The sequence below is a fragment of the Narcine bancroftii genome, chromosome 8 (genome assembly GCF_036971445.1).
Source record: "Narcine bancroftii isolate sNarBan1 chromosome 8, sNarBan1.hap1, whole genome shotgun sequence".
Classification (NCBI taxonomy): domain Eukaryota; kingdom Metazoa; phylum Chordata; class Chondrichthyes; order Torpediniformes; family Narcinidae; genus Narcine; species Narcine bancroftii.
The window spans coordinates 145804736-145832521 of NC_091476.1; the positions used below are offsets into that span (position 1 = coordinate 145804736).

The 27786-nt window shown below is 41.5% G+C and overlaps 1 protein-coding gene across 4 annotated transcripts in view; it reads right to left on the reverse strand.

Annotated features, from left to right (window-relative positions):
- Positions 1 to 27786, reverse strand: part of pacrg (PARK2 co-regulated) — a 290834-nt gene that overhangs the window by 65044 nt on the left and 198004 nt on the right. For all 4 annotated transcript variants that reach the window (XR_011343449.1, XM_069895183.1, XM_069895184.1 and 1 more), the window contains exon 4: positions 9544 to 9693. Coding sequence is in view for 3 of the 4 variants with exons in the window: in XM_069895183.1 (XP_069751284.1) it covers positions 9544 to 9693 (150 nt within the window). In the remaining variant the exon portion in view is untranslated. The remainder of the gene's footprint in view (positions 1 to 9543; positions 9694 to 27786) is intronic.

A 27786-nucleotide genomic window follows, 5' to 3' on the forward strand; every position in this document is an offset into this window, starting at 1 on the left:
ATAGCAAAGATAAAAATGCATAACTGACGTTTTGGGCTTGAGCTCTTCCACAAGGGTCTCACTTCTACACTGGCCTTGAAGCCTTTGAATCTGGGAAGACAACTTGCCTGTGAAGAGGGATGTCCCTGCACAAGTATGGCAGCCTGGGACCACATGTTGAATTAGCAGCCAGTAAGGCCCTGAACAATGTAAAATAGGGCGTTTTTACTTCAACCATGATGTCTGCAGACTTTTGTGTTTTACTTGTCTGCGTGTTTTACAGCGAGGACCAGAAAACGCTATTTCATCGGGTTGTACCTGTGCAATCAGATGACAATAAACTTGAATTGACTTGATTTGACTTCACGATTCTAGACCCACCAATTTAGTCGACTTTTAATTGCTTCTCAGTTCATAGGGAATTAAGAATGAATAATAAATACTGGTCTTGTAAATGATGTGTGTCACATTGCTGAATTTTCAATGAAGATTGCACTTATTTTTCCTGTAGTCACTGTTGCAATGTTGGCTGCCAACTTAGTAGCAATATGATGACATTTACAGGATATGCTTTGGTATTTGCTGAAGAATGCATTTAAAAAGAGGATATACTGCACAATCTCTATGGTATTTCTGCCTGTTCTTCAGAATAAGCAGTATTTGATCCAACCCAGCACCCCAATGGCAATCATACGCTCCTCTTAAACATCACAGAACCCCCTCGGATCTACTCTGCAAGGAGTTGCCATGCAAATTGACAATGCCTCTCACATGAAAATATTAGGTTGATGTCTGAAATCTTGGTCAATGAGGCAGATTTTAATGAGATGGAGAGATTTAGGGAGTGGCTTTCACGGCTCAGAGTTTGGGCAGCTTGGCTCTCCGAGGCAAGCAATTAAAATGGGGAAAGCACAAGAGGTCAAGATTGGCATCAGGTGAGATATAGGGTCGGAGGAGAGGGAGGGATTGAGGGTATTTGGAAGGCAAAGACTCTGGTGGAATCTGATGACTGGGACAAGAATTTTAAACCCAGGTCCTCAAGCCAGCATAGATAGATGATGCCAGAACTTGGTGGAGGTGTCAGCCAACAGAATTTTGGAGGAGCTCAGGTTTACAATAGATGGAAAAATAGACACCCTCCAAAGTGCACTGTAAGAGTTGGAACTTAAACAAAATCACAGCTGAGGTCTTCAGCAGCAGAGGAGAATGATGTTTCAGAGATGCTAATCAAAGTTTTGATGAAGAAGTGGATATGCCATCAGAAGCTCAACCGCGCACTTGTTCAATGCATATTTTAGTTGATTTTAAAGCTAATCGAACCGTATTTCAGAAACAATGTACAATTTGCCAATGTTTATATATATATAGAACCCACCTCACTGACTAAAGGCAAAGGAGGAAAAACCCAACATCCAACCCCAACCAACCAATTTTCCCCTGCAGCCGCTGCAACCGTGTCTGCCTGTCCCGCATCGGACTTGTCAGCCACAAACGAGCCTGCAGCTGACGTGGACTTTTACCCCCTCCATAAATCTTCGTCCACGAAGCCAAGCCAAAGAGAAGAAGAAGAGATATAAAGAACATTTAGTGCAACTGACTGGGGTAATTTCTAGGCAGTTACAATTTCAATTCAGATTTTAAATAACAAATAAAATTAACTTGGCACAGATAGTTATTCATAAACTAAAAAAAGCACCTGAGTTTTATGGCTTTGTGGCTGTAATAGGTTTCCTAATCTGTAATAGATTTTAATTCTTATATTTAGAGATACAGCATGGAAACAGGCCCTTCTGGCCCACAAGTCCGTGCTGCCAAATGTACCCATGTGACCAATTAACCTACCGACTCCGCATGTCTTTGGAACGTGGGAGGAAACCGGAGTACCCGGAGGAATTCCCACATGGTTATGGGGAGAACAAACAAACTTTTTACAGGCAGCAATGGATTAGAACCTGGGTCATCGGTGCTTTAATGGTGTTGTGGTTACTGCTACACTCACCCCTGTACCACCCCAGATTTGAGAAATAACCCATTGTTATTTTATCAATGAATAGATTCAATTTCTAGTTTATTGCTCCAGAAAGATTAATTTTATGAATATAAAAATTCCCCATCTCTAAGTACTTAAAGAGAAATGTTGGTTTTCACAAAGTTGAAAAGTTTTATGCAAAGATATCCCAATTCCAGGTTTACATTTATTTCTGGGTTTTAGACCTTTAAAAATCTGTCCAAACTCCACTTGAGATCTGCTGTTACTTCTGTTTTCACTAAAACAGCATAAATTGGAACCTCAAAAAAGAACTCTGATCAAAAGGAACTTGGGATTGTGCAGTTAAAACAGTACATCTTACTAGAATTTGTCAAACACACAAAAGTAAGGACCAGGTTGTGGGAAACCACAAAATTATTCAGAATGCAATGAAAAATGATCAGCAAATTAAGGGGAATTGACAAAGATGGCAAATGAAGATGGGAACAGTTTTCAATCAACTATGCCCTCCTGTGAATTGATCTGAGATCTCTTGTTTGCACTCAGCACAAAGAGCAATTAAAAGACCATGATCTCATTAAAATGTTCTTGTTGGTTTGAACAAACCAGTGATTCTCAACCTTTTTCTTTCAACTCACATACAGCTTTAAGTAATCCCTTACTAGCCACAGGCCACCTATGGCATACTAACCACAGGGTACCTATGAGAACCACTGGAATAGACCATTAGTGTCTGTGATACTGGTGAGAGGAAGACTCGTAGAGTAGTAGGGTAGCCAATGGCATTGGCCATTGAAACAGAGTACCCTGGTGTTGACCTACTTAGAACCAGTCTCAGGTCAATTGCTCTTACAAGTTGTACCCACAGCACTTCATAATAAGCTGCTTTCAGATTTCTGATCCTCTGAAGATAATATGATGTAGGTGGAGGAGAAAGTAGTGTAGAAGAAACATAGAGGCTGTAGAAGGATTTAGACAGATTAGGAGAATGGGTAGTGAACTGGTAAATGTCAGAAAGTGTACGTTATGCACTTTGGTAGAAAAAAATAAACAGGCAGACTATTTTCTAAATGGGGAGGAAAATGAAAATACCCAGATGCAAAGAGACCTGGGAGTCCTCGTGCAGGACAGCCTGAAGGGAAACTTGTAGGTTGAGCCAGCAATGAAGAAAGCAAACAAAATGCTGGGGTTCATTTCAAGAGGTACAGAATACAAGAGCAGGGGTGTGACCTGAGGCTTTATAAGGCATTGGTGAGATCTCACTTGGAGCATTGTGAGCCGTTTTGGGCTCCTCATTTAAGAAAAAATGTGCTGACATTGGAGACTGTTCAAAGGAGGTTCACAAGGATGATTCCAGGAATGAAAGGGTTATCATATGAGGAGCCTTTGACAGCTTTTGGCCTGTACTTGTGGGAATTTTGGACAATGAGGGGGATCTCATTGAAGCATTTTGAATGTTAAAAGGCGTGAACAGAGTGGATGTGGAAGGTAATTTCACGTGATGAGAGGTACAGAATTAGAGGGCACAACTTAGGATTGAAGGGCACCAATTAGAACAGAAGTATGCAGGAATTTCTTTAGCCAGAGGATGGTAAATCTGTGGAATTTGTTGCCACAAGCGGTTGTGGAGGTCAGGACATTGGGTGTATTTAAGGCAGAGACTGTTAAGTTCTTGATCAAAGATTATGGGGAGAAGGAGAGGCAGTGGGGCTAAGTGAGAAAATGGATCAGCTCATGATTAAATGGTGGGGCAGACTCGATGGGCTGAATGGCTTATTTAAGAGACAGAGAATTGGGATTCAAGCATGAAATAAAAGAGTTGCATTCATAATGTATCTTTCAGAATCTCAGCACTCAAGAGTCATAGAGATAAATGGGATGGAAGCAGACCTCTCTGCCCAACTCATCCCTGATAGCCATGATGCCTTCCTAAGCTTAATTTATACTTCAATTATCTGATTTAAATTCCATCTAACATTTATTGGAAGTTGGAGAAGTCAATGTTAATGCTGTCTCTGGTTGGAGATGGCCAAGACAGAATTCAAGGTGTTATTCCCCCAATTTGCAGGTGGCCTTGATTTGGGAGTACATGAGGACATGGACAGATATGTAGGTGCAGCAGTGGTGCATGGAATTAAAATGGTTGGCCACTGAGAGGACCCTGCTGATGCAGCAGATATAGCGAAGGTGCTCAAAGAAGAAATCTCCCAGATTGTGTCCAGTCTCCCTGATGTAGAGGAGGCTGCATCAGGAGCCTGGATGCAGTGTATGACTCCCACAGATTCATAGGATGGGATATTTGGCTTTCTTAAGCTCAAGCCCTTAATAAATTGGAATCTGTGGGACAATGGACCAAGAACTGGAAAATGGGAGCAGTCTCATTGCCCCACCTTTCACCAGCTTGGACATGATGGGCAAATGTGCTACAGATTTTGTTGATTCATTGATATACTCAGTCTATTGTAAGAGTTTTGATCCGCAGTCCGTGGTAATCGGCAGGTTCAGTAGAATCTCAGAATCCTTCCATCCATCACAGTGCAAACAGATGCAAAGTGCAAAGTGGTTTTTTTTATTTTCTGGGGAGCAACTGCTTGAATCAACTATAGAAATCATTCATTATCATTTTTAACATTTTATATAAACCCATCAAGTCCAAATTTTGCACAGAAGGTGGCACTTACATGAAAAAGGCCCTAAATGAGATTAACTCACAAGTAGGACTAAGTCTAATCAGTCTGAAACTGAATTTAAAATAGGAATAATTTACCGTCACCACTCATTCACATCATGTGACAAACTGGCATTAATTTCCTTTGCTTTTATTGATGTAGGTGTCAACTTTGAATTCACTGCAGTCACTTTACTTAAGGAGGTTCAAACGGCATCAAGGCAAATGTGTGACAAGTCGATGATGATTCGGATCTTGCAGTGTTTCAAACATGCGCATTCTATAGGAACTTTCCCACTTACTCATCAATAGTTTCCATAAAAGCCAAATAATGGATGTGTGATGTTCCCTGCAACCATCAAAATCAGCAAGACATCTTAAAAATGAGAGAATGCTCAGATGTTGAGGGGATGATTGACCTGGAGGTATGCTTTGATTGTGAAGTTCAACACATGAAAGCAAGACTTGCACAACATTACGCTGTCCCTGATAAGAGAAGGTAGTTCTGTAAAGGCAATTGGAAACGTAGATTTGAACAGAGGGAGACACAAACATCTGCAGGCACTGTGATTGCAGTAAAAACACAGAAATGCTGGAGGAACTCAGCTATTTCACAGCATCCATAGGAGGCAAAGATATTCCATATATTTCAGAGTACAAGTCGACTGGCATATGTTGACGCCTCTTTTTCATGGTATAACTGGCTTATAAATTGACCTCCATTTTCTGGCTATCTGAGGTGCCCCGTTGACCGGTGAAAAAGGCGACCCCAAAGCTCGCAATACCTGAGATAGGCCGTTGACCGACGGATTGATCTGCTTGGGGTTGGCTGGATATGATTGCTATCATGGAAGGTCAATCCACACAACACAACACGTGATGAAAATATGAAGCGAGTTTTAAGTTGAAAGTGATAGAAATTACCAAGAAAACCAACAACTGCGTTGCTGCAAGACGATTTAATGTGCATGTGAAGTTGGTAAGAGACTGGAGGAAGAAAGAAGAGACTTTAAGAAAAATACCAAAACGGAATCACTCGTTGGCCGGAGTTAGAAAATCACGTTGCAGAATGGGTTCGTGAACAGATGCAAGATTGCTACATAATCCCCCGAAATAAAATAAGAACATTTGCAATGCAGTGGGCAAAGTCGCACCCAGAACTCAATGATGATTTTGAGGCTACAGTTGGCTGGTGCAATCGTTTCATGAACAGGAAAAATCTGGTATAACGCCAAAAAAAATTGCCCAGAAACTACCAAAAGATCTCGATCATAAAGTTGTAAGTCTTCACCGGTTTAATATATGGAACTGGCAGGAACACCAGTTTGCAATTGCAAATATTGGAAACTTGGATGAAACCCCCTTGAATTTTGACATGATAGGCAATAGAACAGTGGAATGGAAAGATGTTAAAACTGAGCAAAGCAGAAGTACAGGCCATAAAAGGACTAGATTTACCGTGGTGTTATCGTGCATGACTGACGAGGTGAAGTTAAGACTCATGGTAATCCTCAAATGCAAAATTAAACCAAAAATGAAATTCCCTGCCGGTTATTTTTGTACATTTTCATGAAAAAGTATGGATGAATGAAAATGGTGTAAAACTATGGATAGACAATGTGTGGAACTGGTGGCCAGGCAGTTTATGCAAAGAACAGAGTTTACTGGTCTGTGATATGTTTCGTAGTCACTTAACTGAGAAGTTTAAAATTAGATTAGCACTACATTATACTTACATGGTGGATATCCTGGGCAGTTTGATACCTCTAATGCAACTTCTCGATGTCTGCTTGAACAAGCCATTTAAGGGCCATGCGCGCGAGGAATGGAATACAGAAAAGTTGAATGCAGAGAAGTCATTTACTAAGGGCTGTGTAACTTCATGCTCAAGGCATGGGACAAAGTTAAAGTAGAGAGAGTGCTAAAATTGTTTAAAAAGTGCAGTATCTCTTGTGCAATTGAGGGCACGGAAGATGATATATTGTGGGACACTGAAGACAAAGCTGAAAACGCCTCATCAGATACAGACTGACACCATATGATGATGGTTTAAAGAGCGAAATATGGATATGCTTGCTTCTATCTTTGCTTCAGGCAATGACAGCGAGAGTGATTTTGTAGGGGTCGACATGTGTTGCTGTTTTCAGACAATGATACGATTTTGAAGGGTGCTAATTGTGTTGTTCTCAATAAAAATCTGTCACAGTCGAGTTTTTTTAGTTTTTCAAGGGTCGACATGCTTGATCAGCATGGATTAGATTTTGAGCTGAATTTAAGGACTTAAAAGTATATCCGGCATATAAGTCGACCCCCATTTTTTGAGAGTTTTTTTGGGTATACAATATTACCAACATTTCAGGCCTGAGTCTTTCTTAAAGGAATAAGCAAAGAATAGCAAGGCATCAGAATAAAGACACAAGAATGGGAGGGGGAGGAGTCAAAACTAACAAGAGGTATTAATTGGATTGATAAGAGGAGAGGAATGGGGGTGGAGGTTTAATGGAAACTGAAGAAGTTGATTTTAATGCCATCCACTTGGAGGGTGCCCAGTCGGAAAATGAGGTGTTGCTCCTCCAATTTGCGGGTGGTCTCAGTCTGGCTGTGTAAGAGACCATGGACAGACATGTCAGCAAGGGAATGAGATGGAGAATTGAAATGGGTGACCATTGGGAGATCCACGCTATTGTGAGCTGAGATGCTCAATAAAGTGATCTCCCAGACTGCGCCCAATCTCTTCCATGTTGAGAAGACTACAACGGGAGCACTGGATGCAGTAGATGACTCCTGCAGATTCACAAGTGAAGTGTTGCTTCACTTGCAAGGACTGTTTGGGGCCCCGAATGGTGGTGAGGGAGGAGGTATGGGTGCAAGTGGAGCATCTATGAGACCAGCTGAGTTTCTCTAGCATTTATCTGTGTTTTTACTATAGATTAGTAGCCCATTTCAAATAAGTTTCACTCTGCCACTTGGGGCACCAAACATATATCCTTCTGCTGTAAAACCCCTGGGATCCACTACCTATGGAGATTGGTTGATGTCGAATAAGTGAATTTTTAAGTTACTTGAGATTGTGTGTTGTGTGATTGGTGAACTAACATCGAGGCGTGCCAATTTTAAACTTCTGTATTTTTTACCTGTTTATTTTATATGCTATTTTTTCCGCTTGCTTGAATTCTGGATAACAGGGAGTTTTACTGTAATTAAGATTGATGTATCTAAACTTAAAATATACCTCTAATATTAAGTGATCATGGACTCCCACTACATAAGTATCTCTCAAAGTCTTAATCATAACTGCATTTGAAAAGCCATCCATGTCCATATGAATCCAGATTTGGTGGCAGGTTTTATCCATTAGGAATGAAGTTCCTTTAGAATAAGCAGAGGGCCTTCGTCATCCCTGTCAGCTTGAATTCTATTGGCTAATTTGTAGGCTAAAGAAGTCTTCAGCATATTGTGCTGCGAGCATCTGTCATTGGATTTCAGCAAATATTTTACCAGCCTAAGCAAAAATGGATAGAGGCAAATAAACTCCTGCAAATGTAAATAGTGCATCAAGACGTGCTTCTCCTGCTAAGGCAGTCATTGGCTTTTAAAGAAAAAACAAATATTAATGGGGTTTGAAACAAGCTTTAGATTTGAATGAACATATGCAAGTCATTGTAAGTCTTGTGCCAGAGTCACTAACCCCATTGGAAAGGCAAATAAAAGAAAAACAAGCCCTCTGCCCTGTGATGTGTGGGCTTAGATCAGTTTTCTCAATCTTCCCTCTCAAGGGAGAGACTTAGCCAGGCAAGACTCAAGGAGCATCAGACTGTCAGTAAGCCTAGTAAGAAACAAGTTTCATGCTTGAATTAATTGTTAAGTTCCTTGCTCTTCATTAAGGGTGGGGATGGGATGGGGGGGGGGGGGGGAGTAAAGGAATTCATGCAAACCATTAGAACCAGAGAATGCTACAGCACAGAAACTGCCCCTTCAGCCCATCTACTCCGTGGTAATAGAGATGATGGTAGTGTTGGTGGTAATGATGAGAGAGCATTATCATCTGCACAAGTTCACATAGATGCAATGAAATACTTGCTTGCTACAATAGGTCACTAAATATGCTAACAAATAATGAGTATCAATTCACATTATGAACCACAGGGGAGAAAAAACATAAATATAAAAATAATAAATAAATATTCACAGTTGCATTTTCTGTAATGCAAAAAAAAATACCACACAATTACTTGGGTGGCTGTATGTCATTTATGGTTGGTGGAATATGGGAAAGTTCAAGAGCTTGATGGTGGTTGGAAATAAAACTATTCTTCAATCTGAAGTAAGGAGAGCGTGGCCAGGCCATTGAGATCTTTTTCGATGGGAGGAGATTTGAGAGAAGTGAACGCGCATTCAACAGACAGCAGGGATAAACAGAGAGAAACCACTCCCGGAAAGATTGAAGGGAAGAGGATGCAAACTAAAATTTCAGTGGTAATGTGAGGTTCAAATGTTTCTGGACATTGAGTGGATACAACCTGGAATGTACGCCTGCAAGAATGATGGGTAGAGATTCTATTGTGGCTTTCGAAAATAAAATGGATAGAATATTTGAAGATTTAAAAAATTGTAAATCAGTGAAACAAGCGCCAATCCATGGGACCAACTGAGTTACTGGCTGATTGGTCTGTTTCTGCTTGGTAATGATTCTAATTGCAATATGATAGCAGTGAAGAATATCCATATCAAGTTGAGATCGCCTGTGCGGATCGTCTCAAGAACACCCATCATAAAAATGGGCATAAACAGTCAGAGCAATGAAAGATGCCTTAAATGCTCTAATGTTGTATGTTAATCAGATGAGGCCGGGACACGTGAATAAATACATCAAGGGCAGAGCAGGGCAGATGGTAACACCACTTACCATTCAGATTTTTAAATAGGTTGAGGATCGGCAATATTTGTCGATAGTAAGGAACCAGTGCCTCGCCCACTCTCTCTCCTGATACGACAAGGTGCTGCAGGATTTTCAGTGTGGTACAAATAACATGCTTGTTCCGAGTGTTCAGGGCATCTGTACAAGACAAGGAAGGATTATGAGCCAGTGTGCTGATTAAGTGCATCTCGTTGGCAGGATGGTACATCATTAGCCGTGAGCAGAGTTAGACTTCCTCTACTTCCCATCCTTTTAGCCATGCAAGACTTATTACTTCGTCCAGTGTATTTATGTACCATTGAAGCTTTCTGTTGTTATTTTATCTTCAAACTGCTTACACCCTGTGGGATCTTGAGGCCTATCAGTCTTTCACAGGATTAAACATCACATTCTCAATCAAGTGTCTAATCCATTAAACAGAAAAGGCAATCCTCTATCAACCAAGTAACACTCTACATGTGTGTCACACCAGCTTATTGCATTTTGCTTCTGATAACAGGTCATCAAACTGAAATGTTAACTGTTTCAGCTGTTGAAAATTTTCTGTAATTTTTGTTTTATCCAATACCTGTATCACCAGGGAATGTTGCAGCACTGTTAACAAGTCAAACTTGATGTCAAATTACATGAGGAAATTTGTTACGTCACCAAAGTCTCTTGCAATTTTTTTACTGGTGTACGGTAGTGAGCATTCTGACTGGTTTCAACACTGTCTGGGATGGAGGTGCGAATGTATAGGACAGGAAAAGACTACAGAGTTGTGAACTCGCCTACCACCATCATAGGCATCAGTCTTCACTCCAAAAAGGACATCTACAGATGTCTTAAGAAAGCAGCCTCTATTATCAAGGACCATCACTGCCCAGGACATGCCCTCTTCACACTGCTACCATCAGGAAGGAGGTACAAGAGCCTGAAGACGAACACCCAACAGTACAAAAACGGCTTCTTCGTCTCCGCCATCAGATTTCTGAATGGACAATGAACCACAGACATGACCTCACTTTTCTCTTCTTCTACATTAATTTATTTTTTTTTAAATAAATCTGTAGCAATTTTACACCTATATGCTGCCACAAAACAGCAAATTTTGTGGCATGTTTATGACAATTCTGATTCTGACATCAGAATACATTAGGGCAGGGGAGGGAAAGAGAGGCAAAGACAGAGAGGTTTAAGGGGTAATTAACAGAGCGTAGGTCTTTGGGTTTGATATGGGTTTGATCGAAGTCAACATTGGAGTGTTGGATCAGCCTGGAATAGTTAATGGGGGTAATCCAACAAAGAGTCAATATTGTCAGACTGCTTGAGTGATTTGAAAGCAAACTTCTTAACTTGAGGGGTTAATTTATTGGAAGGCAATCTAGGTTAGATGTGGGTTAACACAATGAGTGCTGCTACCACACAGCTCCAGTGATCTGGGTGGAGTCTGTGACTTATCCCAGAAACCATGTGTGAGGAGCTACAACAGGTTGGCACCCGGTGTTTGCGTTTGCTTGGACCTGCTCCTAGCATGCCTTCAGCGCTCTTCACCGGTCCAGAGATGGGAGATTGAGGGACTTTGCAAGAAGTTACAGATTGTGGTTGGACACATTTCTGCTGTTCCTGATAGTCCACATTCCTTATGCTCTCTGGTTTAGAACTGCCCCCTCTACACTGAGACTAATCGGCGATTACAGTGCTACCCAACACAATAGGGAGTGCCTTCGCCAAGAAGACCAGGGTGATTACTTCTACCGAGGGACAGTTACATCTGCTGCAGGTAGACTAGTTCATTCACTCATTCCCTGCTGCAGGTGTAATCCTCCAGCTCAGTCCTTCAGGGCTCCATCAGCGGAGGTAATCTCTGGCAAATAAACTGGGTCATGAGGTTACAAACTAGGTTTCATTTAACAATAATCCCATTGTCAATAATAATGACCAGAGCAAGTAACATAGTTTAGATTTCAGATTTATTGTCATCATATGGACAACCCTGAGATTCTTTACTGTGGGTCAGGCAGAATTACCACTTATTGGTAGTGCAAAAAAACAGTAAACAACATACACATGTTGTAAACAAATAAAGACTTGTAAACAAACTGAACACAGTGAAAAAAGTATGAGTCTTTAAATGAGTTTTTGATTGAGTTTGTGGTTGAGGAGTCTGATGGTGGAGAGGTAGCAGCTGTTTCTGAAACTGGTAATGCAAGACTTGTGGCACCTATGCCTCTTTCCTGTTGGCAGCGGCGAGAAGCGAGAACAGAGTGTGTGCTGGGTGGTGTGGATCCTTGATGATTGATGTGGCTCTCTGACAGTAGTGTTCCCTGTAGATGTTCTTGATAGTGGGGAGAGTTTTGCTTGTGATGTCCTGGACTGTGCCCACTACCTTTTGGAGGGTTTTACACTCAGGGGTATTAGTGTTTCCATACCAGACTGAGAGGCAGCCAGTCAGCACACTTTCCACCACACATCTGTATAAATTTGTCAGGGTTTCTGATGCCATACCAAACCTCTGCCAACTCCTGAGGAAGTAGAGGCACTGACAAACTTTCTTCCTGATGCCAGTAGTGTGTTCAGTCCAAGAAAGATCCTCTGAGATAGTGATTCCCAATAACTTAAATTTGTTCACCCTCTTCACTTCTGATTGCCCAATGATCACTGGATTGTACACTTCTGACTTTCCCTTCCTGAGATCACCAATCAGCTCCTTTGTTTTGGTGACATTGAGTGCAAGGTTAGTGAAAGTGTCTCGGCAAAGGGACCCGAGCTGAAACGTTGACTTAGTTGAAGCCTGAAGACCAGTACCTCTTGGTTTAAGAACAGTTACCTTCTAACAGCTATCAGGCTTTTTGAAGCTCCCCTTGTTATACCAATCACGAACTGCTCTGACACCACAAAAGGATGGGAAGTTATTTTTTTTGCATCAGATTACTGTTAATGTTTATTATCCACCTTAAGTATCTATTGTCTCTTTTAATTCAATTGGCTTACTATCATAACTTTTCTTCACAAGAACCAGTTTGGCTGCAGCCAGTAAGAATTTTGGTGCATGTGTACAATGTGTATGACAATAAACTCATTATCATTATCTTTCCTGGATACTGCTTGACCCACTGAATCTATCCAGATTCTTATTCTACGCCTATAGAACTGTTCATTAAATACATTCCATGTTCTTCACTCAGAATCAGAGCATTGATGTCATACATTCAGTGTAATATGTAACTGAACTAGTTCATGGTCAGGTGGAAGACCTCTTGTTGGGTGACCATTTTGAAAAGAGTGACCACAACTCCCTTAGCTTCAGCATAGCTATGGAAAAGGATAAAAACAGACAAAATGGGGAAGTGCTTAACTGTGGAGTGGTTAATTATGAAGGGATGAAGCAGGAACTAGCAAAAGTAAGTTGGAAACAGATGTTCAAGGGAGAAAGCACAGAATTAATGTGGAGGGAGTTTAGCCACCACTTGTGTAGGGTTCAGGATAGGTTTGTTCCACTGGGACAAGGAAAATAATGATTGGAAAAGAGAACCGTGGCTGATGAAACAGGTGAGGCAATTAGTCAAGAGGAAGATGGAAGCACATGTTAGATATAGGAAGGAGGTATTAGGAGAGCTTGAAGGGGGGCATGAGAAGACCTTGGCATGTAGGATTAAGGAGAATCCCAAAGCATTCTATGTGTATGTGAAGAACAGAAGGATGATGAGAAAGAAGGTGGGGCCAATAAAGGACAAAAAGGAGGCAGAGGAGGATGGGGAGGTCCTAAATGAATACTTCAGTATTCATAAGAGAAAAGGACCTTGGTCATGATGAGGTTGAAAAAGACCAGGCCTGTGTGCTGGACAATGTGGAAATTAAGGAAGAAAAAGTGTTGGATCTTCTTAAAAACATCAAGATTAATAAGTCCCTGGGGCTGAACATGATATAGCCCAAGTTGCTGTGGAAAGTAAGAGAAGAGATTGCTGGAGGCAGTAGCTATGATCTTTGAATCCTCTTTGGCTGCAAGGGAGGTGCCAGAGGATTGGAGAATTGTGACTCCCTAAAGGTCGCTGTACAGGTTGATAGGATAGTTAAGAACAGTTTCCTTCCAACTGTTAAGAAGGTCTATGGGATGCTGGGCTTCATTAATAGGGGGTTGAGTTCAGGAGTAGAGAGGTCATGTTGCAACTCTACAAATCCCTGGTAAGGCCATACTTAGAGTATTGTGTTTAGTTCTGGTTATCTCATTATTGGAAGGATGTGAAAACTTTGGAGAGGTGCAGAGGAGATTTACCAGGATGTTGTCTGGATTGGAAAACAAGGCAAGGTTAGCAGACCTGGGACTTTTCTGTTTGGAGTATAGAAAGATGAGAAGAGACTTAATAGAAGTCTAAAATGATTATGAGAGACATAGATTGGGTAAACAGTCAGTACTTGTTTCCCAGGGCAGGAAAAGCAAACACCAGAAGACATATGAACAAAATTAAGGGAAGGATGTTTAGGGGAGACATCAGGGGTAATTTTTTTACACAGAGATTTGTGGGTGCCTGGGATGGTGATGGAGGCTGAAACATTAGGAGCATTTAAGAGACTCTAGACAGGCACATGGATGAAAAAAAAATAGATGGTTACAGGGTAGGGTGGGTTTAGTACTTTTAAAATGAATATATGGGTTGCCACAACATTGAGGGTAGAAGGACCTGTACTGTGCTGTAGTGTTCTAAGTTTTATACTCATTCTACATTCAGCACATTGCCAACAGAAACAGTGAAGAGAAAAAACAAAGTTTCACTGAAATTCTGGATTAGTTTTCCAGTTGTAATACTATGATTTAATCATGGTACCTTTCTATTCTACCATTAACAAGTAAAACTAGGCCACATGTAGAAATGTTTTGACATCTGTTGGTAAAATTCAAAGCTTTATGACACTTCATCTCTCTTCCTGCCATGAGTCAAAGAGACTTGCAAAAAGTGATGGCTAAATCAAAAGATATTTTCAATCAGACCATCTCTCTTGAGAAGAGTGACACTTACATGCACAAAACTCTACTTTATATTCATGCTCCATGAATTCTGTTTGCCGTCAAAGAATTTGATTCATAGCACTTGTTTGCGTTTTAATCGTTTTTCTTTCTCTCCAGATCCCAACTCAAGGTGCTCCTTGCTCATGTATAACTCAACAGCTGCCTTTGGTCTCATTGTACTGATTATAGCCTGCTTGGGAGCCCGAGTCCATTTGATCCTGAAGACCAGAGCAGCACAGGGCAATGTTAAACAACTATTGCTGGTAATCACGCATTAATTTTTCTCCCCTGTACCTTGGGCATGCTGACTAATCTTCCCTCTCCAGTGCTGGGGAAATTAAGTCAGAAATTTCTGCATGCCCAGAGGAAGTGAGAAAAAAAATGGGAAAAGTTTTGGGAGAAAGAAATATGAGGACAACCATTGTGACCTATTGGGCTTGCAGTAGCTTACGGCACTGGTAACTAGAGGTCAGACTAGTGAATTGATGGTTTATTCAAATCCTACCACAGCAGCTGCAAAATTTAAAATACAATTAAAACCCCTGGTATCCAGCATTTATGGGGATTAATAGATGCTGCATAAGTGAACTTTCTGTTTGCTTGAGACTGTGTATTACATGATTAGCAAACTAATAGCGAGGCGTGCCAATTTCAAACATCCATATTTTTTTAGCAACTTCTCCGTGAATTGTCATCCTGCTGTGGTGGAGGAGATCTCGAGTGATGCCGTCTGGAGCTATGCTCCTGGTAGGGCCACCCATGGCGGTAAGGTCGAGGTTGATGTTCCTGACAAAGAATAATCCAACCAAGTCCTCATCGGTGAAACAGGCGGACGAAGTTACTCCGAACTCAATGGCTGTGAAGGCAGGTGAAGGCTGCAACAAATCCATCAGCTCCAATTGCAGTAGTTTCCATGCCATTGGAATTAATTGGTTGATTTGTGAAGTATTGTGTGCTTCTTGGAGTGCAACATCAAGTACACATTAAACACGTGTCATAAGAACATAACATTAGGGTGTTGCAGATGGCGTAATGGTTAGCGCAACACCTTCGCAATACCAGCAATCGGGACTGGGGCTGAAATCCCACACTGTCTGTAAGGAGTTTGTACATTCTCCTCATGTCTGCATGGGTTTTCTCCGGAGCCTCCAGTTTCCTCCCACCGTTCGAAACATACTGGGGGTTGTAGGTTAATCAGGTGTAAATTGGGCGGCACGGACTTGTAGGCCGAAATGGCCTGTGACCATGCTGTATATCTAAATTTAAATTTAAGAACATGAGAAATAGGAGCAGGAGTAGGCTATCTTGTCCATGTAGCCTGTACCACCATTCAATGAGATCATGGCTGATCTGATGCTAGACTCATTTCCAACTACCTGACTTTTAGTTATATCCCTTAATTCCCTTACTATGTAATAATCTATCCAACCTTGTCAGCTTCACTGCTTCCATGGGCACCACCACCCTCTTGGAAAAGCAGTTCCTCTTCATCTCTGTTTTAAATCTACAACCCTGAATCTTGAGGCCATGTCTCTGATTTTGTCTCCCCCACCAATGGAAACAACTTACCTAATGTGATAGTACAGATTCTATCACCAATGTGTATATATACAGATGGTAGTGTAGGATGACTGTGATTGGCTGAGAATGTAACCACACCTACTGGCAGGTCTTAAAGGATTGCTCCTAGCCAGACCAGGTCATTCTGGACTGGTCGACCTACATGATATGCTCCAGTGTTTTAGTTAATAAAAGCCTTGGTTTGGATCAACAAGTCTTTGGTTCTTTCGACATGCATTACACCTACCACCATCTTATTTATGCCTTTCATAATTTTATACATTTCTTTAAGATCCTCTCTCATTCTTATAAGTTCCAGTGCATTCAGCTCCAGACGACTCAATCTCTCCTCATAGGCTAACCACCTCATCTCTGGAATCAACTTGGTGAACCTCCTCTGGACCACCTCCAAAGCCAATGCATCTTCCCTCAAGAAAGGAGACCAGAACTGTATGCAGTACTCCAGATATGGCCTTGTACAGTTGCAGCATAACTTCCCTGCTCCCTGGTCCCTGCACCCTGTTCCAGGAATTTTACAGCCATTTGAAATATTTGTTGAACTGTGACCGCAGTTGTGATGTAGAGAAGAAAAAGCCAATTCAGCAGACAGGAAGATCCCACAAACAATAGTGTGTTAATCACAGCTCACTTTTCTTTTCAATATTGACAACTGGAGGATAACACTTGCTCAGGATAACAGGAGTAACTCTTCATCTTCTTCAAGATATTGCCATAGGTTATAAGACCATAAAACTATGGGAGCAAAAATAGACTATTTAGCTCCTCGAGTCTGCTTCACCATTTAATCATGAGCTAATCCCTTTTCCCACTCAGCCCCATTGCCTGGCCTTCTCCCCATAACCTTTGATGCCATAGCTAATCATGAGTCTATCAATCTCTGCCTTAAATACACCTGATGACTCAGCCTCCACAACCATCTGTGGAAATTCCACAGATTCACCACCTTCTGGCTGAAGAAATTGCTCTGTTCAATCCTGAAGTTGTACCCTCTTGTCCCAGACTCTCCCACCATGGGAAACAACCTCTCTACATCTACTCTGGCCATGCCTTTCAACAATTGAAATATTTTGATGAGATTTCCCCCCCCCCCACCCAACTCATTCTCCTAAATTCCAATGAGTGCAGGCCGAAAGCTGTCGAACACTCCTCATATCATAACCCTTTCATTCCCAGAATCATTCTCGTGAACCTCCTTTGAACCCTTTCCAACTTCAGCCCAACATTGCTCCACATGTACTACACTAGGGTGGGAGAAAGGTGGGGGCCTCAGTGTTAACAATTCATTGCATCTCCCCATTCTAGAACTTCAGCCTATTTCTTTGGGCTCATATCTCTGGATAAGATATAATGAGTCTCACAGATGAGGAAAGTCTGTAGTATGGCCTTTGGTCATGGTAATGAGTTAGATAATCTCAAGCAAACTAACCTGGTTCCAGGCCAGAGAACTTTATTGATAGGAAGGAGAAAAATATTAGCAATTTATTTCAAAATAGACGTCAGTGACTGTTGAATGATTTAGATTTGGCTGTAATGACTACTCTGATCAAGCAGTTCCTGGGCACATTTTTTTCAAGACCCATGTACAAAGACCATTACTTCATTAGATCATGGTCAGAGGGGGAACCTGCTGCAAACGGGTTGGCTGCCAAGTTCCTGCATTACAAGAGTGGCCTATTACTCATTGTCTATGGGATGGCATAGCAGTTAGTGTGGCTGCCTCCCAGTTCCATCCAGACCTGGGGTGGTGTCAGTATGGCGATCTTTCTGAGGTTCTTGGGCTTCCTTCCACATCCCAAAGACATGCTAGCAGGTACACGACCCCTTAGTGCAACTTTCTCAACAACTCTTTTTGGCTGTGCCTCCCCACCCCTTAAGAATCTGCTCTAAGTTTACGGGCCCCCTTCCTTGTGAAGCAGTCAAGTTTAGTTGGTTCCTTATGTACCTCTCTCCTATCAACTACATAAAAATATTTATGATTTCAGTCTGTGGCCCACCCTTAAATATGCTGTGGCCCTCAGGGAGGTTCCATACATTGCCCGTTGAGATTTGCTACCTTAGTGTGCGTCAATGCCATGAAAAATCAAAAGGGTCTTGATGAGTTTGCATGGGTAAGAATAACTTACCAGGATATAGAAGATAAAGAGAGGAAGCATGGGGCTGTTCCCCTGGGAGCTAGCCTGTCATTATAAATACAAGATTTAAAAAAACATTGCACACATCTGGAAAAGAATGTTAAAGCTGTTGCATTTACTTGAAGCTGTTGCATTTACTTAAGAAAGTTTTTCTTCTGTTGTTCTTAGATTAGATGTTATTGTTAATAATCATTCTCTTTAAGGGACAATTATTGAAGTTCTGCCATATCTAATGAACAGCTAGAAACCACAATCAGTAATCCCTCACTGAACAATGCTATTGAGTAAGGAAGGATTTTATCATTATCACTTCAGATGTCCAACAGTGCCCAAAGTTCATCAGCTTCTCAAATCAGATCCACTCCACTGATCTAAGCAGCAGTGTCATGTTCCAAGTCTGCTATTGATTAATCCTTGCAACCCAACAACCTCAGTTACGGATTTAGACAAAAAGTAATATTCTTGCATGTGTTAACGTCATTTATATGGCTAGAACTGAAAGTATATTGTTATGCATCCAAAAACATCTGAACTGTTTTGACACAACTTAAATCTTCAAAATTTAGGAGCATTATCACCAACCCCCCCCCCCCCCCCCACTATGGTCTGTGAGACAGGGAAAGCTTGTCTAATTCTCCTCTTTCATTAGTCTGCAGGACAGACTTGTTTATCCTTCACAGAGGCACCAGCAATCCACTGGTCGGTTAAGATACTTGTCAAATGTCTGACCGTGTGCTTCATTGAGAGGTTGAACTTATACCACCAGGAGGAGTCAGAGATGGAATGTATGGCATCTGGGGAATGTTGCATCTTGGGAATGCTGTTGCATCCTGGGGAGATTCAAGATAGATGCTTCCACATGTGGTGTTGCCTGGGTGTCCTGTCTTAGTGTTGTTTGCTTTAGTTAATAAATCTAGTTGTTTTAAAAGAACCAAAGTTTTATTGTAATAAAAGAAACATCACCTGGTACAAAGAGAGGAAGAAACACCAGGAGTGTGCTGCTGTGCACAGGAGTGAAAGAAATACCACAGTGTGTATAGTGAGTAAGAGTAGATAACAGCAGAGAAAATATGGAGAGTTTAAAAACTCCTCACACTGTAAAGTGGACTGGAAATGTCAACCACGAGTGGAGGCTGTTTAAACAAAGATTTATGTTATACCTGGAAGTGATTGAAATCAATAGCAAACCGAATACAAGGAAGATTGCACTGCTACTTACCATGGCAGAACCTCAAGCTCTAGAAGTTTTCAACACATCTATTTTTGCCAAGGCAAAAATTCGAAAAGTTTATCGAATTGTTTGATGAATACTGTTTACCAAAGAAAAATTAAACCATCAAGGTTCGTGTTTTGTTTGTACCCACAGCTTTGATATTTTTTTTAAGACTTAAAATTAAAAGCAAGAACCTCCAATTTTGGATCACTGCAAGATTCAATATCCGTGTTCAAATTGTGTTTGGAATTAATATTAAGAAAGTGAGAGAGATTGCTATGAGAGACAGTGGTTACCTCAACTGGAGTTATGAAGATATGCAAGGCCAGTGAATTAGCTCTGCAGCACATGAAAGAGTTCAGTGAGAATGTAAAAGCCAATGAAAATGAAGGTATAGTCATAACCACAGTGTTGGAGATGCACCTAAACAAAAAATGGGATAAAGGAAACAAAAACAAGATGGAGAGACATTCAATTGTAAATGATGTGACACTAAACTTGCACCAAAGCAATGCCCAGCTTATGGGAAAGTCTGAAATAAGTGCAAAGGGCAGAATCATTATGCAAAGCAATGCTTTTTCAAAGGGAAACAAGACAGAAGTAAAAGTCTACACATTATAGAAGACACTATAGAAGAAACTTCTCTCAGTGATACATTTTTCATGGGAATGGTAGTTCAGGAATTGAACAGTGTAGAGCAGAATAAATGGACTGGGTCATTGCATCCAAATGGAACAAATATTCCTTCCAAGCTGGACACAGGGGCAAAGGTCAATTTGATCTGTGAGCACGACAGCAGGGCAATGAAGATAAAGCCATAGAACCATGCCAATCCTGTCCTACTCAAAGCCTACAGAGCATCAACAAGATAGGTACACGTAACCTCAACGTCAAAGTTAATGATAAAGAGTACCACCTCAGTAATCCCAGATGAACACGAATCACTGCTTAGTGACAAAGCATGTGAAAACTTAAGCATAGTCAATAGGGTGCATCACATAAACAGTTACAATGCACAGAACAACGTAGAGGAATCAATTTCCAGACATCTTCAAGGGATTTGGAGTTTTATCATTCACCTATAAGATACAGTTAAAGGAGGACGCCAGTAGTGCATGCCCCAAGTCAGGTTCCAGCACCACTAAAAGAAAAGCTCAAGCAGGAACTCATCAGAATGACATCACTAGGGGTCATAAAGAAAGTGGAGGAGCCCACAAAATGGATGAATTCAATGGTGTGTGTCAAAAAGAACAGAGACCTATACGTGTGCATAGACCCAAAAGACCCGAATCCCAATATAAAGAAAGAGCATTATCAGATTCCAACCAGGGATCAAATTCCAAGTGAGATGGCCAGTGCAAAGTTTTTCAATAATTGGATGTATCTCAGGGCTTCTGGGATATAAAACTGCTTGATGATAGCACAATATATGGTACATTTAATATAGCATTTGGACAATACTCCTGGCTGAAGATGCTTTTTGGAATTTCCTCAGCTCCAGAAGTGTTCCGCAGGACAATGGAGCACATCATAGAAAGCATAAACGTGTATGTGGATGACATGAACCTATGGAGATCCACACAAAAACACAACAAGAAGCTCATCAAAGTGCTACAATACATCCAGAATTATGGATTAAAGTTAAACAGAGAAAAATGGTAGTTTGGTGTGAAGGAAATCACATTTACTATCAGAGGCAGGGGTGGAGTCAGTCAAGAGCAAGGTGAAAGCAATTTTAGAGATACCCAGACCCACTGACAAAAAAAAAAGGCATATTGAGAGTGCTGAGAATGATCAATTTCAATGGTAAATTGGAAGTTGTTACTGGACAAATGTGAGTTCAAGTGGACAGCAAACCACAAGGAGGAATATGGATGACTGAAGACCATTCTAACTACAGAGCCAGTGCCTTTGATGTTGATGCATCCAGAAGGATGAAAATATCCACGGATGCTTCAAAAGATGGAAAAAGTGCAGTCCTACTTCAGGTTGAGGGAGAAGATTGGAGGCCAGTAGCATACGCACCAAGGACGATGACAACATCTGAATGTCACTATACACAGATAGAGAAAGAGTACCTAAGTATGGTCTATGGACTTGAGAAATTCCACAGTTATGTGTATGGTGTACCAACATTCATGGCAGAGACAGCCACAAGCCATTAATAGCGATAACCAAGAAAAGTCTCAGTGAAATGTCGCCGAGAATCCAAAGACTGATGATGAAGCTGCAATGTTATGACTTTGAATTGGTGTACACACAAGGGAAACTTATTATGTTAGTTGATGCGTTACCTAGGGCAATGACGCAGAGTGAAGCACACAATGAGAGTTCCACAAAGACAGATGTGAATCTCCATGTGAACCTGATCAATGAATCTCTTCCCATATCTGACATGAAATCCAACCAGATCACAGCTGAAACAGAAAAGGACACAGTTCTGCAGAAGGTCATCAAGAATCTGAATGAAGGATGGCCTCGAGGTGAATGTCAGCCATTCTACAACATCAGAGCTGAGCTGAGTGTTGTCAATTCTACTGTGACAGAGCAGAATTGTCATTCCTCAATCACTGTGACGAGATGCTGAAAAGGCTGTATGAAGGGCACCTTTGAATGGAAAAAGGCAAGAGGAGGGCCAGAACTGCTGTTTATTGGCCAGGAAAAAATGCGGACATTGACAGGATGGTTTCAAACTGTGAGACCTCTTTGAAACATCATGAAAAGTAGGCAAAAGAACCCACAATCATAACTGACGAACCAGCAGAACTGTGGCAGAAAGTTGGGACTGATCTGTTCCACGTGGATGGAAAGAATTACTTGCTAGTTACTTATTATCTATCAAACTCTATGGAGATGGTGCTGCTTTCTTATATGTCTGCTGCTTGTGCGATCCAATATATGAAATCGATCTTTGCAAGGCATGGAATTCCTCAAATTGTCTGCAGTGAGATTGAACAATGCTACAGTTGTAGAGAATTCCAGAACTTTGCAGAAGAGTATGATTTCTGACATGTGACTTCAAGTCCTCTGCATCCATAAATGGCAAAGCATAGAAAGGAGTTCACATAGTTGCTTAAGAAAGCACTAGATAGTGGCTCAGACCTGTATCCAGCTGCAATGAGTTACAGAGCTTTGCCATTTGAACATGGCATGTCACCTGCTGAGCTTCTGATGGGACGTAGACTACAGAGACTCAAACAAGAACCAAGATGTCAAAGAGAAACAAACGTGTCTGCAAAGGAGATAAAAGGCAAACTATGACAAGTCAGCGAGAAGGTTAGGGCCACTGGCACAACATGACACAGTGAGACTCAGAGATTCCGTCACTTGGGACAAAAAGGCCACTGCTCTGGAGGAAGTCAATCCAGGATCCTACACTGTCAGAACAGAGGTCAAATACTGAGGAGGAATCAAAAGAGCCTGCTGAAAATGCAAGGGATACTGCAGGACAGGTAAATGCAGAGGATCCAGCCTGCACACAGAGAGCACACCACCAGTGCTAGACAGTAGTGGACCAGCTGAGCCGACACAAGCACCTGTGTTAGGAAGATCCACACAAGTTGTCAAAGCACCTGCCAGACTGAATCTATTAAGGGAAAGAACTGCACACGTAAAAGTTTATGCTACTGATGTTCATGTCACATTGGTGTTGAGCTTTAAATTGAAAGAGTACTGTATTAGTGTGTCATGCTAGATTAAAACTTTCAAGGAAAGGGGATGTAGTGATAGAGTACTACCACCAGGAGAAGTCAGAGACAGAGTGTGTGGCATCTGGTGAATGTTGCAACTTGGGAATGCTATTGCATCTTGGGTAATTTCAAGATGGCTGCCTCCACATATGGTCTGGTCTGTGTGTGTTCTGTCTTAGTGCTGTTTGCTTTAGTTAATAAATCTAATTCTTTAAAAAGAATCCAAGTTTCTTTATTGCAGTAGAAGAAACATCACAGAACTGTTTTAAATAAATTATGCCACATCCCCCAGCCTGACTTAGTTCCCTCTCTTAATGGCAGATAAAAAAATGAAAATGCAGTCACTCCCACCACCCCCAACTCTGCCACTCCCAGCTCTTATTTCCTATCCTTCGCTATTGAAGTAAAGTGCTAGCAACAAAGGATGCCTACCTCCTGTCTATTTATTTCTCTCCACATGTTCTCATACACTAATTTGTTGAAATCATGATTGATTTACGCTTGTACGTGAATGATAATTCAAGTTCAAGTTTTATGGTCACATGGTCTGAAGAAGAGTGAAAAAGTTTGTTTTATGAGTAGGCCAAGAGATCGACCCATGCACAGTACAGCAATAAAATCTGGGTACAGAGTGACAAAGAGTTTGAACAGAGTTTGGGCATCATTACTTTTGAGAGATTTGTTCTGGAGTCCGATACGGGAAGGAACAGAAACTGCCCTTGAAAGTGACCTCACTCTCATGAATTTTTTCCCCGATGGAAGGAGGACAAGGAGAGTGTGGCTAGGGTGGGGTGATTTTGGCCACTTTTCCAAGGAAGAAGTGTAGATGGAGTTGAACGAGGAAAAAGAGGCTTGTGTGATGGTTTGAGCCATGTTCATAACTTGGTGATATGTTGATGTCCTGTAAAGTCCTCATGGCACAGAAAGGGAAGGAGATGTGATGTAGACACCAAGCAAAGAGTCAAAGTCAATTGGAAAAACACCACATCATCAGAACTCCTCAAATGATTGTGAGAATGGGGATCCCATCACAACCTTCATGCACTGTTGAAGTCTCAATCTCACTGTGGGTTGCCCTGGAGCTTTCATCAGATGATCGTTCTCCTTGGGGACGAAGCTCTTGTAAAAAGACATGGCAAGGGATGTTGTTGAGATTCAGTCTGAGCAACCTCATGACTAAGATAACAGACAATATCAACAGCTGCTGAAAACCTGTCATCTCAATGAAAGACACATTTCGGCCTGACCGAACCTTTTTAAATTTTAAACTCAGGCAAACAGCATGGTAACAGGACCTTTCGGCCTATGAGTTTATGCTGCCAATTGGTGCTGTAACAGAGTTGTGCAAACCGCTATGCTGACTGTGTTGCCCTTGTGGGCCTTCCAGCATAAGGAAATGTCCATGTGTCTCTGGCGAGGGACGCACTAAAACTTGGTGCAGACATTACAAACACTCTGAGGGGAAAGATGACTGTCTAGGGTCTTGTCAGCAGTGGACTCTGAAAGGCTGTGTGCAATACACTCCCAGATATAATGCCAGTGGAATATTTAGGAGTTTGAAAATATTGTAAACAAATGTAATGAGACATTTGGTCCAACAAATGAAGATAATGCAATGCCTATATTGCAGAACTGTATATTTTATAAATAACAGAATATATTGGAAGCTAAAATCCATCTTCTTATAAAGACAATTTAGTGACATCCATTGGAAAGGAATTTTGTTGTCTGAGAGCCAATGTATTGGTCTCCTTGGAGCGGAGGTAACCATGGCAGTGATATGTCTATATAAACAGATTTAGACGTTGGAGAGCTGAACTTATTGTGCCTTACTCCTGTTGATTACAGGCTTTCTGGCTTGGCTCATTGGTGAATAAAAAAAATGTGGAAAGGTTGGAGGGAATTGGGAACATTTTTATCTGACTCCAGGTTTGAGCCAATTTTTGCTACTCTTGTCACTGAGAAGTGACTTCTGTAGAATACTTCGCGATATTCTGAAGTTGCAAAAGGCAGTGCTTAAATGTAATGTTTCCTTAAAAAGGCAGCGATGTTCACACTGGACAACAATGAGAAGTTCAACGGTGGGACTTTGCTCACTGGAATGCAGGAGGCTGAGAAGTCAGATTATGGAGGTCAACTAAATTATGTTGTACCAAGCCACACAGTCCTAATGTAAAGTGAATAGAGCAAAGGGGCTAAGAACACAGCCCTGTGCTGCTCCAGTACTGATGGAGATTGTGAAGGAGATGTTCTTACCAATCTTCACTGATTGTGCTCTGGAGGTGAGGAAATCTATGATCCACTTACACAGTGGATGTTAACTCCCAGGTCTTGGAGTATGCTGATCATTTTTGAGGGGATGATGGTGTTAAATGCTGAACTGTAGTCAATAAAGAGCATTTCAATGATCTTCACTACCAGAGTACTACTTTTGTGTGTGGTCACTGATGTAATGTAGGAAATCTGGTTGCCAATTAGTGAAATTACATCATCAAAAATGCGATAATCAGCAGCTAACCTGTTTCATTGCTATGAGCTAATGGGTAAATATTGACAAGGACACCAACGCTATCTCATCTGTTCTGTCTTCAAAATAATGCCTTAGAGGTGACACAGAATCTCAGTTTACAGTCCCTTCTGAAAGATAATATCCCTGAGTGTGCTGCATTCCTTTGGTGCTGCACTGGAGTATCTGTTAGACTTCTTCTGCACTTGGGATTTTGGTTCAAGAAATAAAAATGGAAAATAGTGGAACCACTCAGTCGATCAGGCAGCCTCTGTGGAGGGAGGAAGTTTTCAGTATTCTCTTTTTTTATTAAAGATTTTCAACATTGCCATTTTTTTTAAAAAAATTCCATTTGTTCTGGAGCATGACTTAAACCCAAAACTCACATCCAACCTACTTGGCACATATCAGGTTCAGCCTGCTCAGCCTACTCTTCCATTTAACTAGGCTGTTGGCCATAAATAGCGAACACGCACTCTCTTCTTTCTTGAGAGATCAGAAATTTTAAGAAACCCTAATTTATCAGAATCATGATTCCATAACTTTTAAACGCACTGTTGGGTTTCACTGCCTGTCAGATCTCATGTTAATCAAAGTAATTCATGGCTTTGCAGGGACGTGCCAGCTGGAAATCGGAATCCTGCAAGTGGTAGGAAGCCAAAGAACACGTCTGAGAATAGGACAAAGGAAGAGAATGGGTCCAGAAATCCAGGGAAATATTCAGAGCATAATCCATTTTCCAAGTGCAGCAGCAAACCCATTGAGCCCTCAGCTTGGATCTTGCCAACTTTACTGATTCTTCAGGAGATTGAGGAGCTTTGATATGACATCAGAAACCTTAGCAAACATCCAAAGATATGTGGTGGCAAATGTGGTGACTGGCTGCACCATGACCTGGTATGGGGGAAACCAATGCCTCTGAGTGGAAAGTCCTGCAAAAGGTAGTGGACACAACCCAGTTCATCACAGGCAAAACTCTCCCCCACTATCGTGAACATCTACAGGTAACGCTGCCGTCGGAGAGCAGCACCAATCATCAACGATTGACACCACCCAGTGCACGCTCTGTTCTCACTGCTCCCATCAGGAAGGAGGTATAGGTGCCAGAAGACTCACACTACCAGGTTCAGGAACAGTTGCTACCATCCACCATCAGACTCCTCAACAACAAACTCAATCAGAGAATCATACTTTTCATATTGTTTATTATTGAATATTTATTTTTTTCTGTATATGCACAGTCAGTTTACATTTCTTTCTTTTCTTACATTTCTCTCTTTTGTATATATATCTTTTTTTTAGTACAGTTAACAGTTACCAATAATTAGAAATTCTGCCAAGCCTTCAGGAAAAAAGAATCTCAGGGTAGTATGTAATGTCATGTGCATAGTCTGGCAATAAATTTAAACTTGAACTTGATGTCACTTTGTGGATGGAATCAGAGCTTTGGGCCAGGTTTTTTTCCCTATGGTAAATGCTTGAGAGTGCACCAGCAGCCAGATGCATTTACCTTGCTCACATACCCATTCCATTTCCTGTGTCATTGCATGATAAAACACAATAGACTGCAGATACTGTGGTTGTAGTAAACACAACATCTGATGAAATGGATCGACAATGAGATAGACAACAGACTCGCCAAGGCAAATAGCGCCTTTGGAAGACTACACAAAAGAGTCTGGAAAAACAACCAACTGAAAAACCTCACAAAGATAAGCGTATACAGAGCCGTTGTCATACCCACACTCCTGTTCGGCTCCGAATCATGGGTCATCTTCCGGCACCACCTACGGCTCCTAGAACGCTTCCACCAGCGTTGTCTCCGCTCCATCCTCAACATCCATTGGAGCGCTTACACCCCTAACGTCGAAGTACTCGAGATGGCAGAGGTCGACAGCATCGAGTCCACGCTGCTGAAGATCCAGCTGCGCTGGATGGGTCACGTCTCCAGAATGGAGGACCATCGCCTTCCCAAGATCCTGTTATATGGCGAGCTCTCCACTGGCCACCGTGACAGAGGTGCACCAAAGAAAAGGTACAAGGACTGCCTAAAGAAATCTCTTGGTGCCTGCCACATTGACCACCGCCAGTGGGCTGATAACGCCTCAAACCGTGCATCTTGG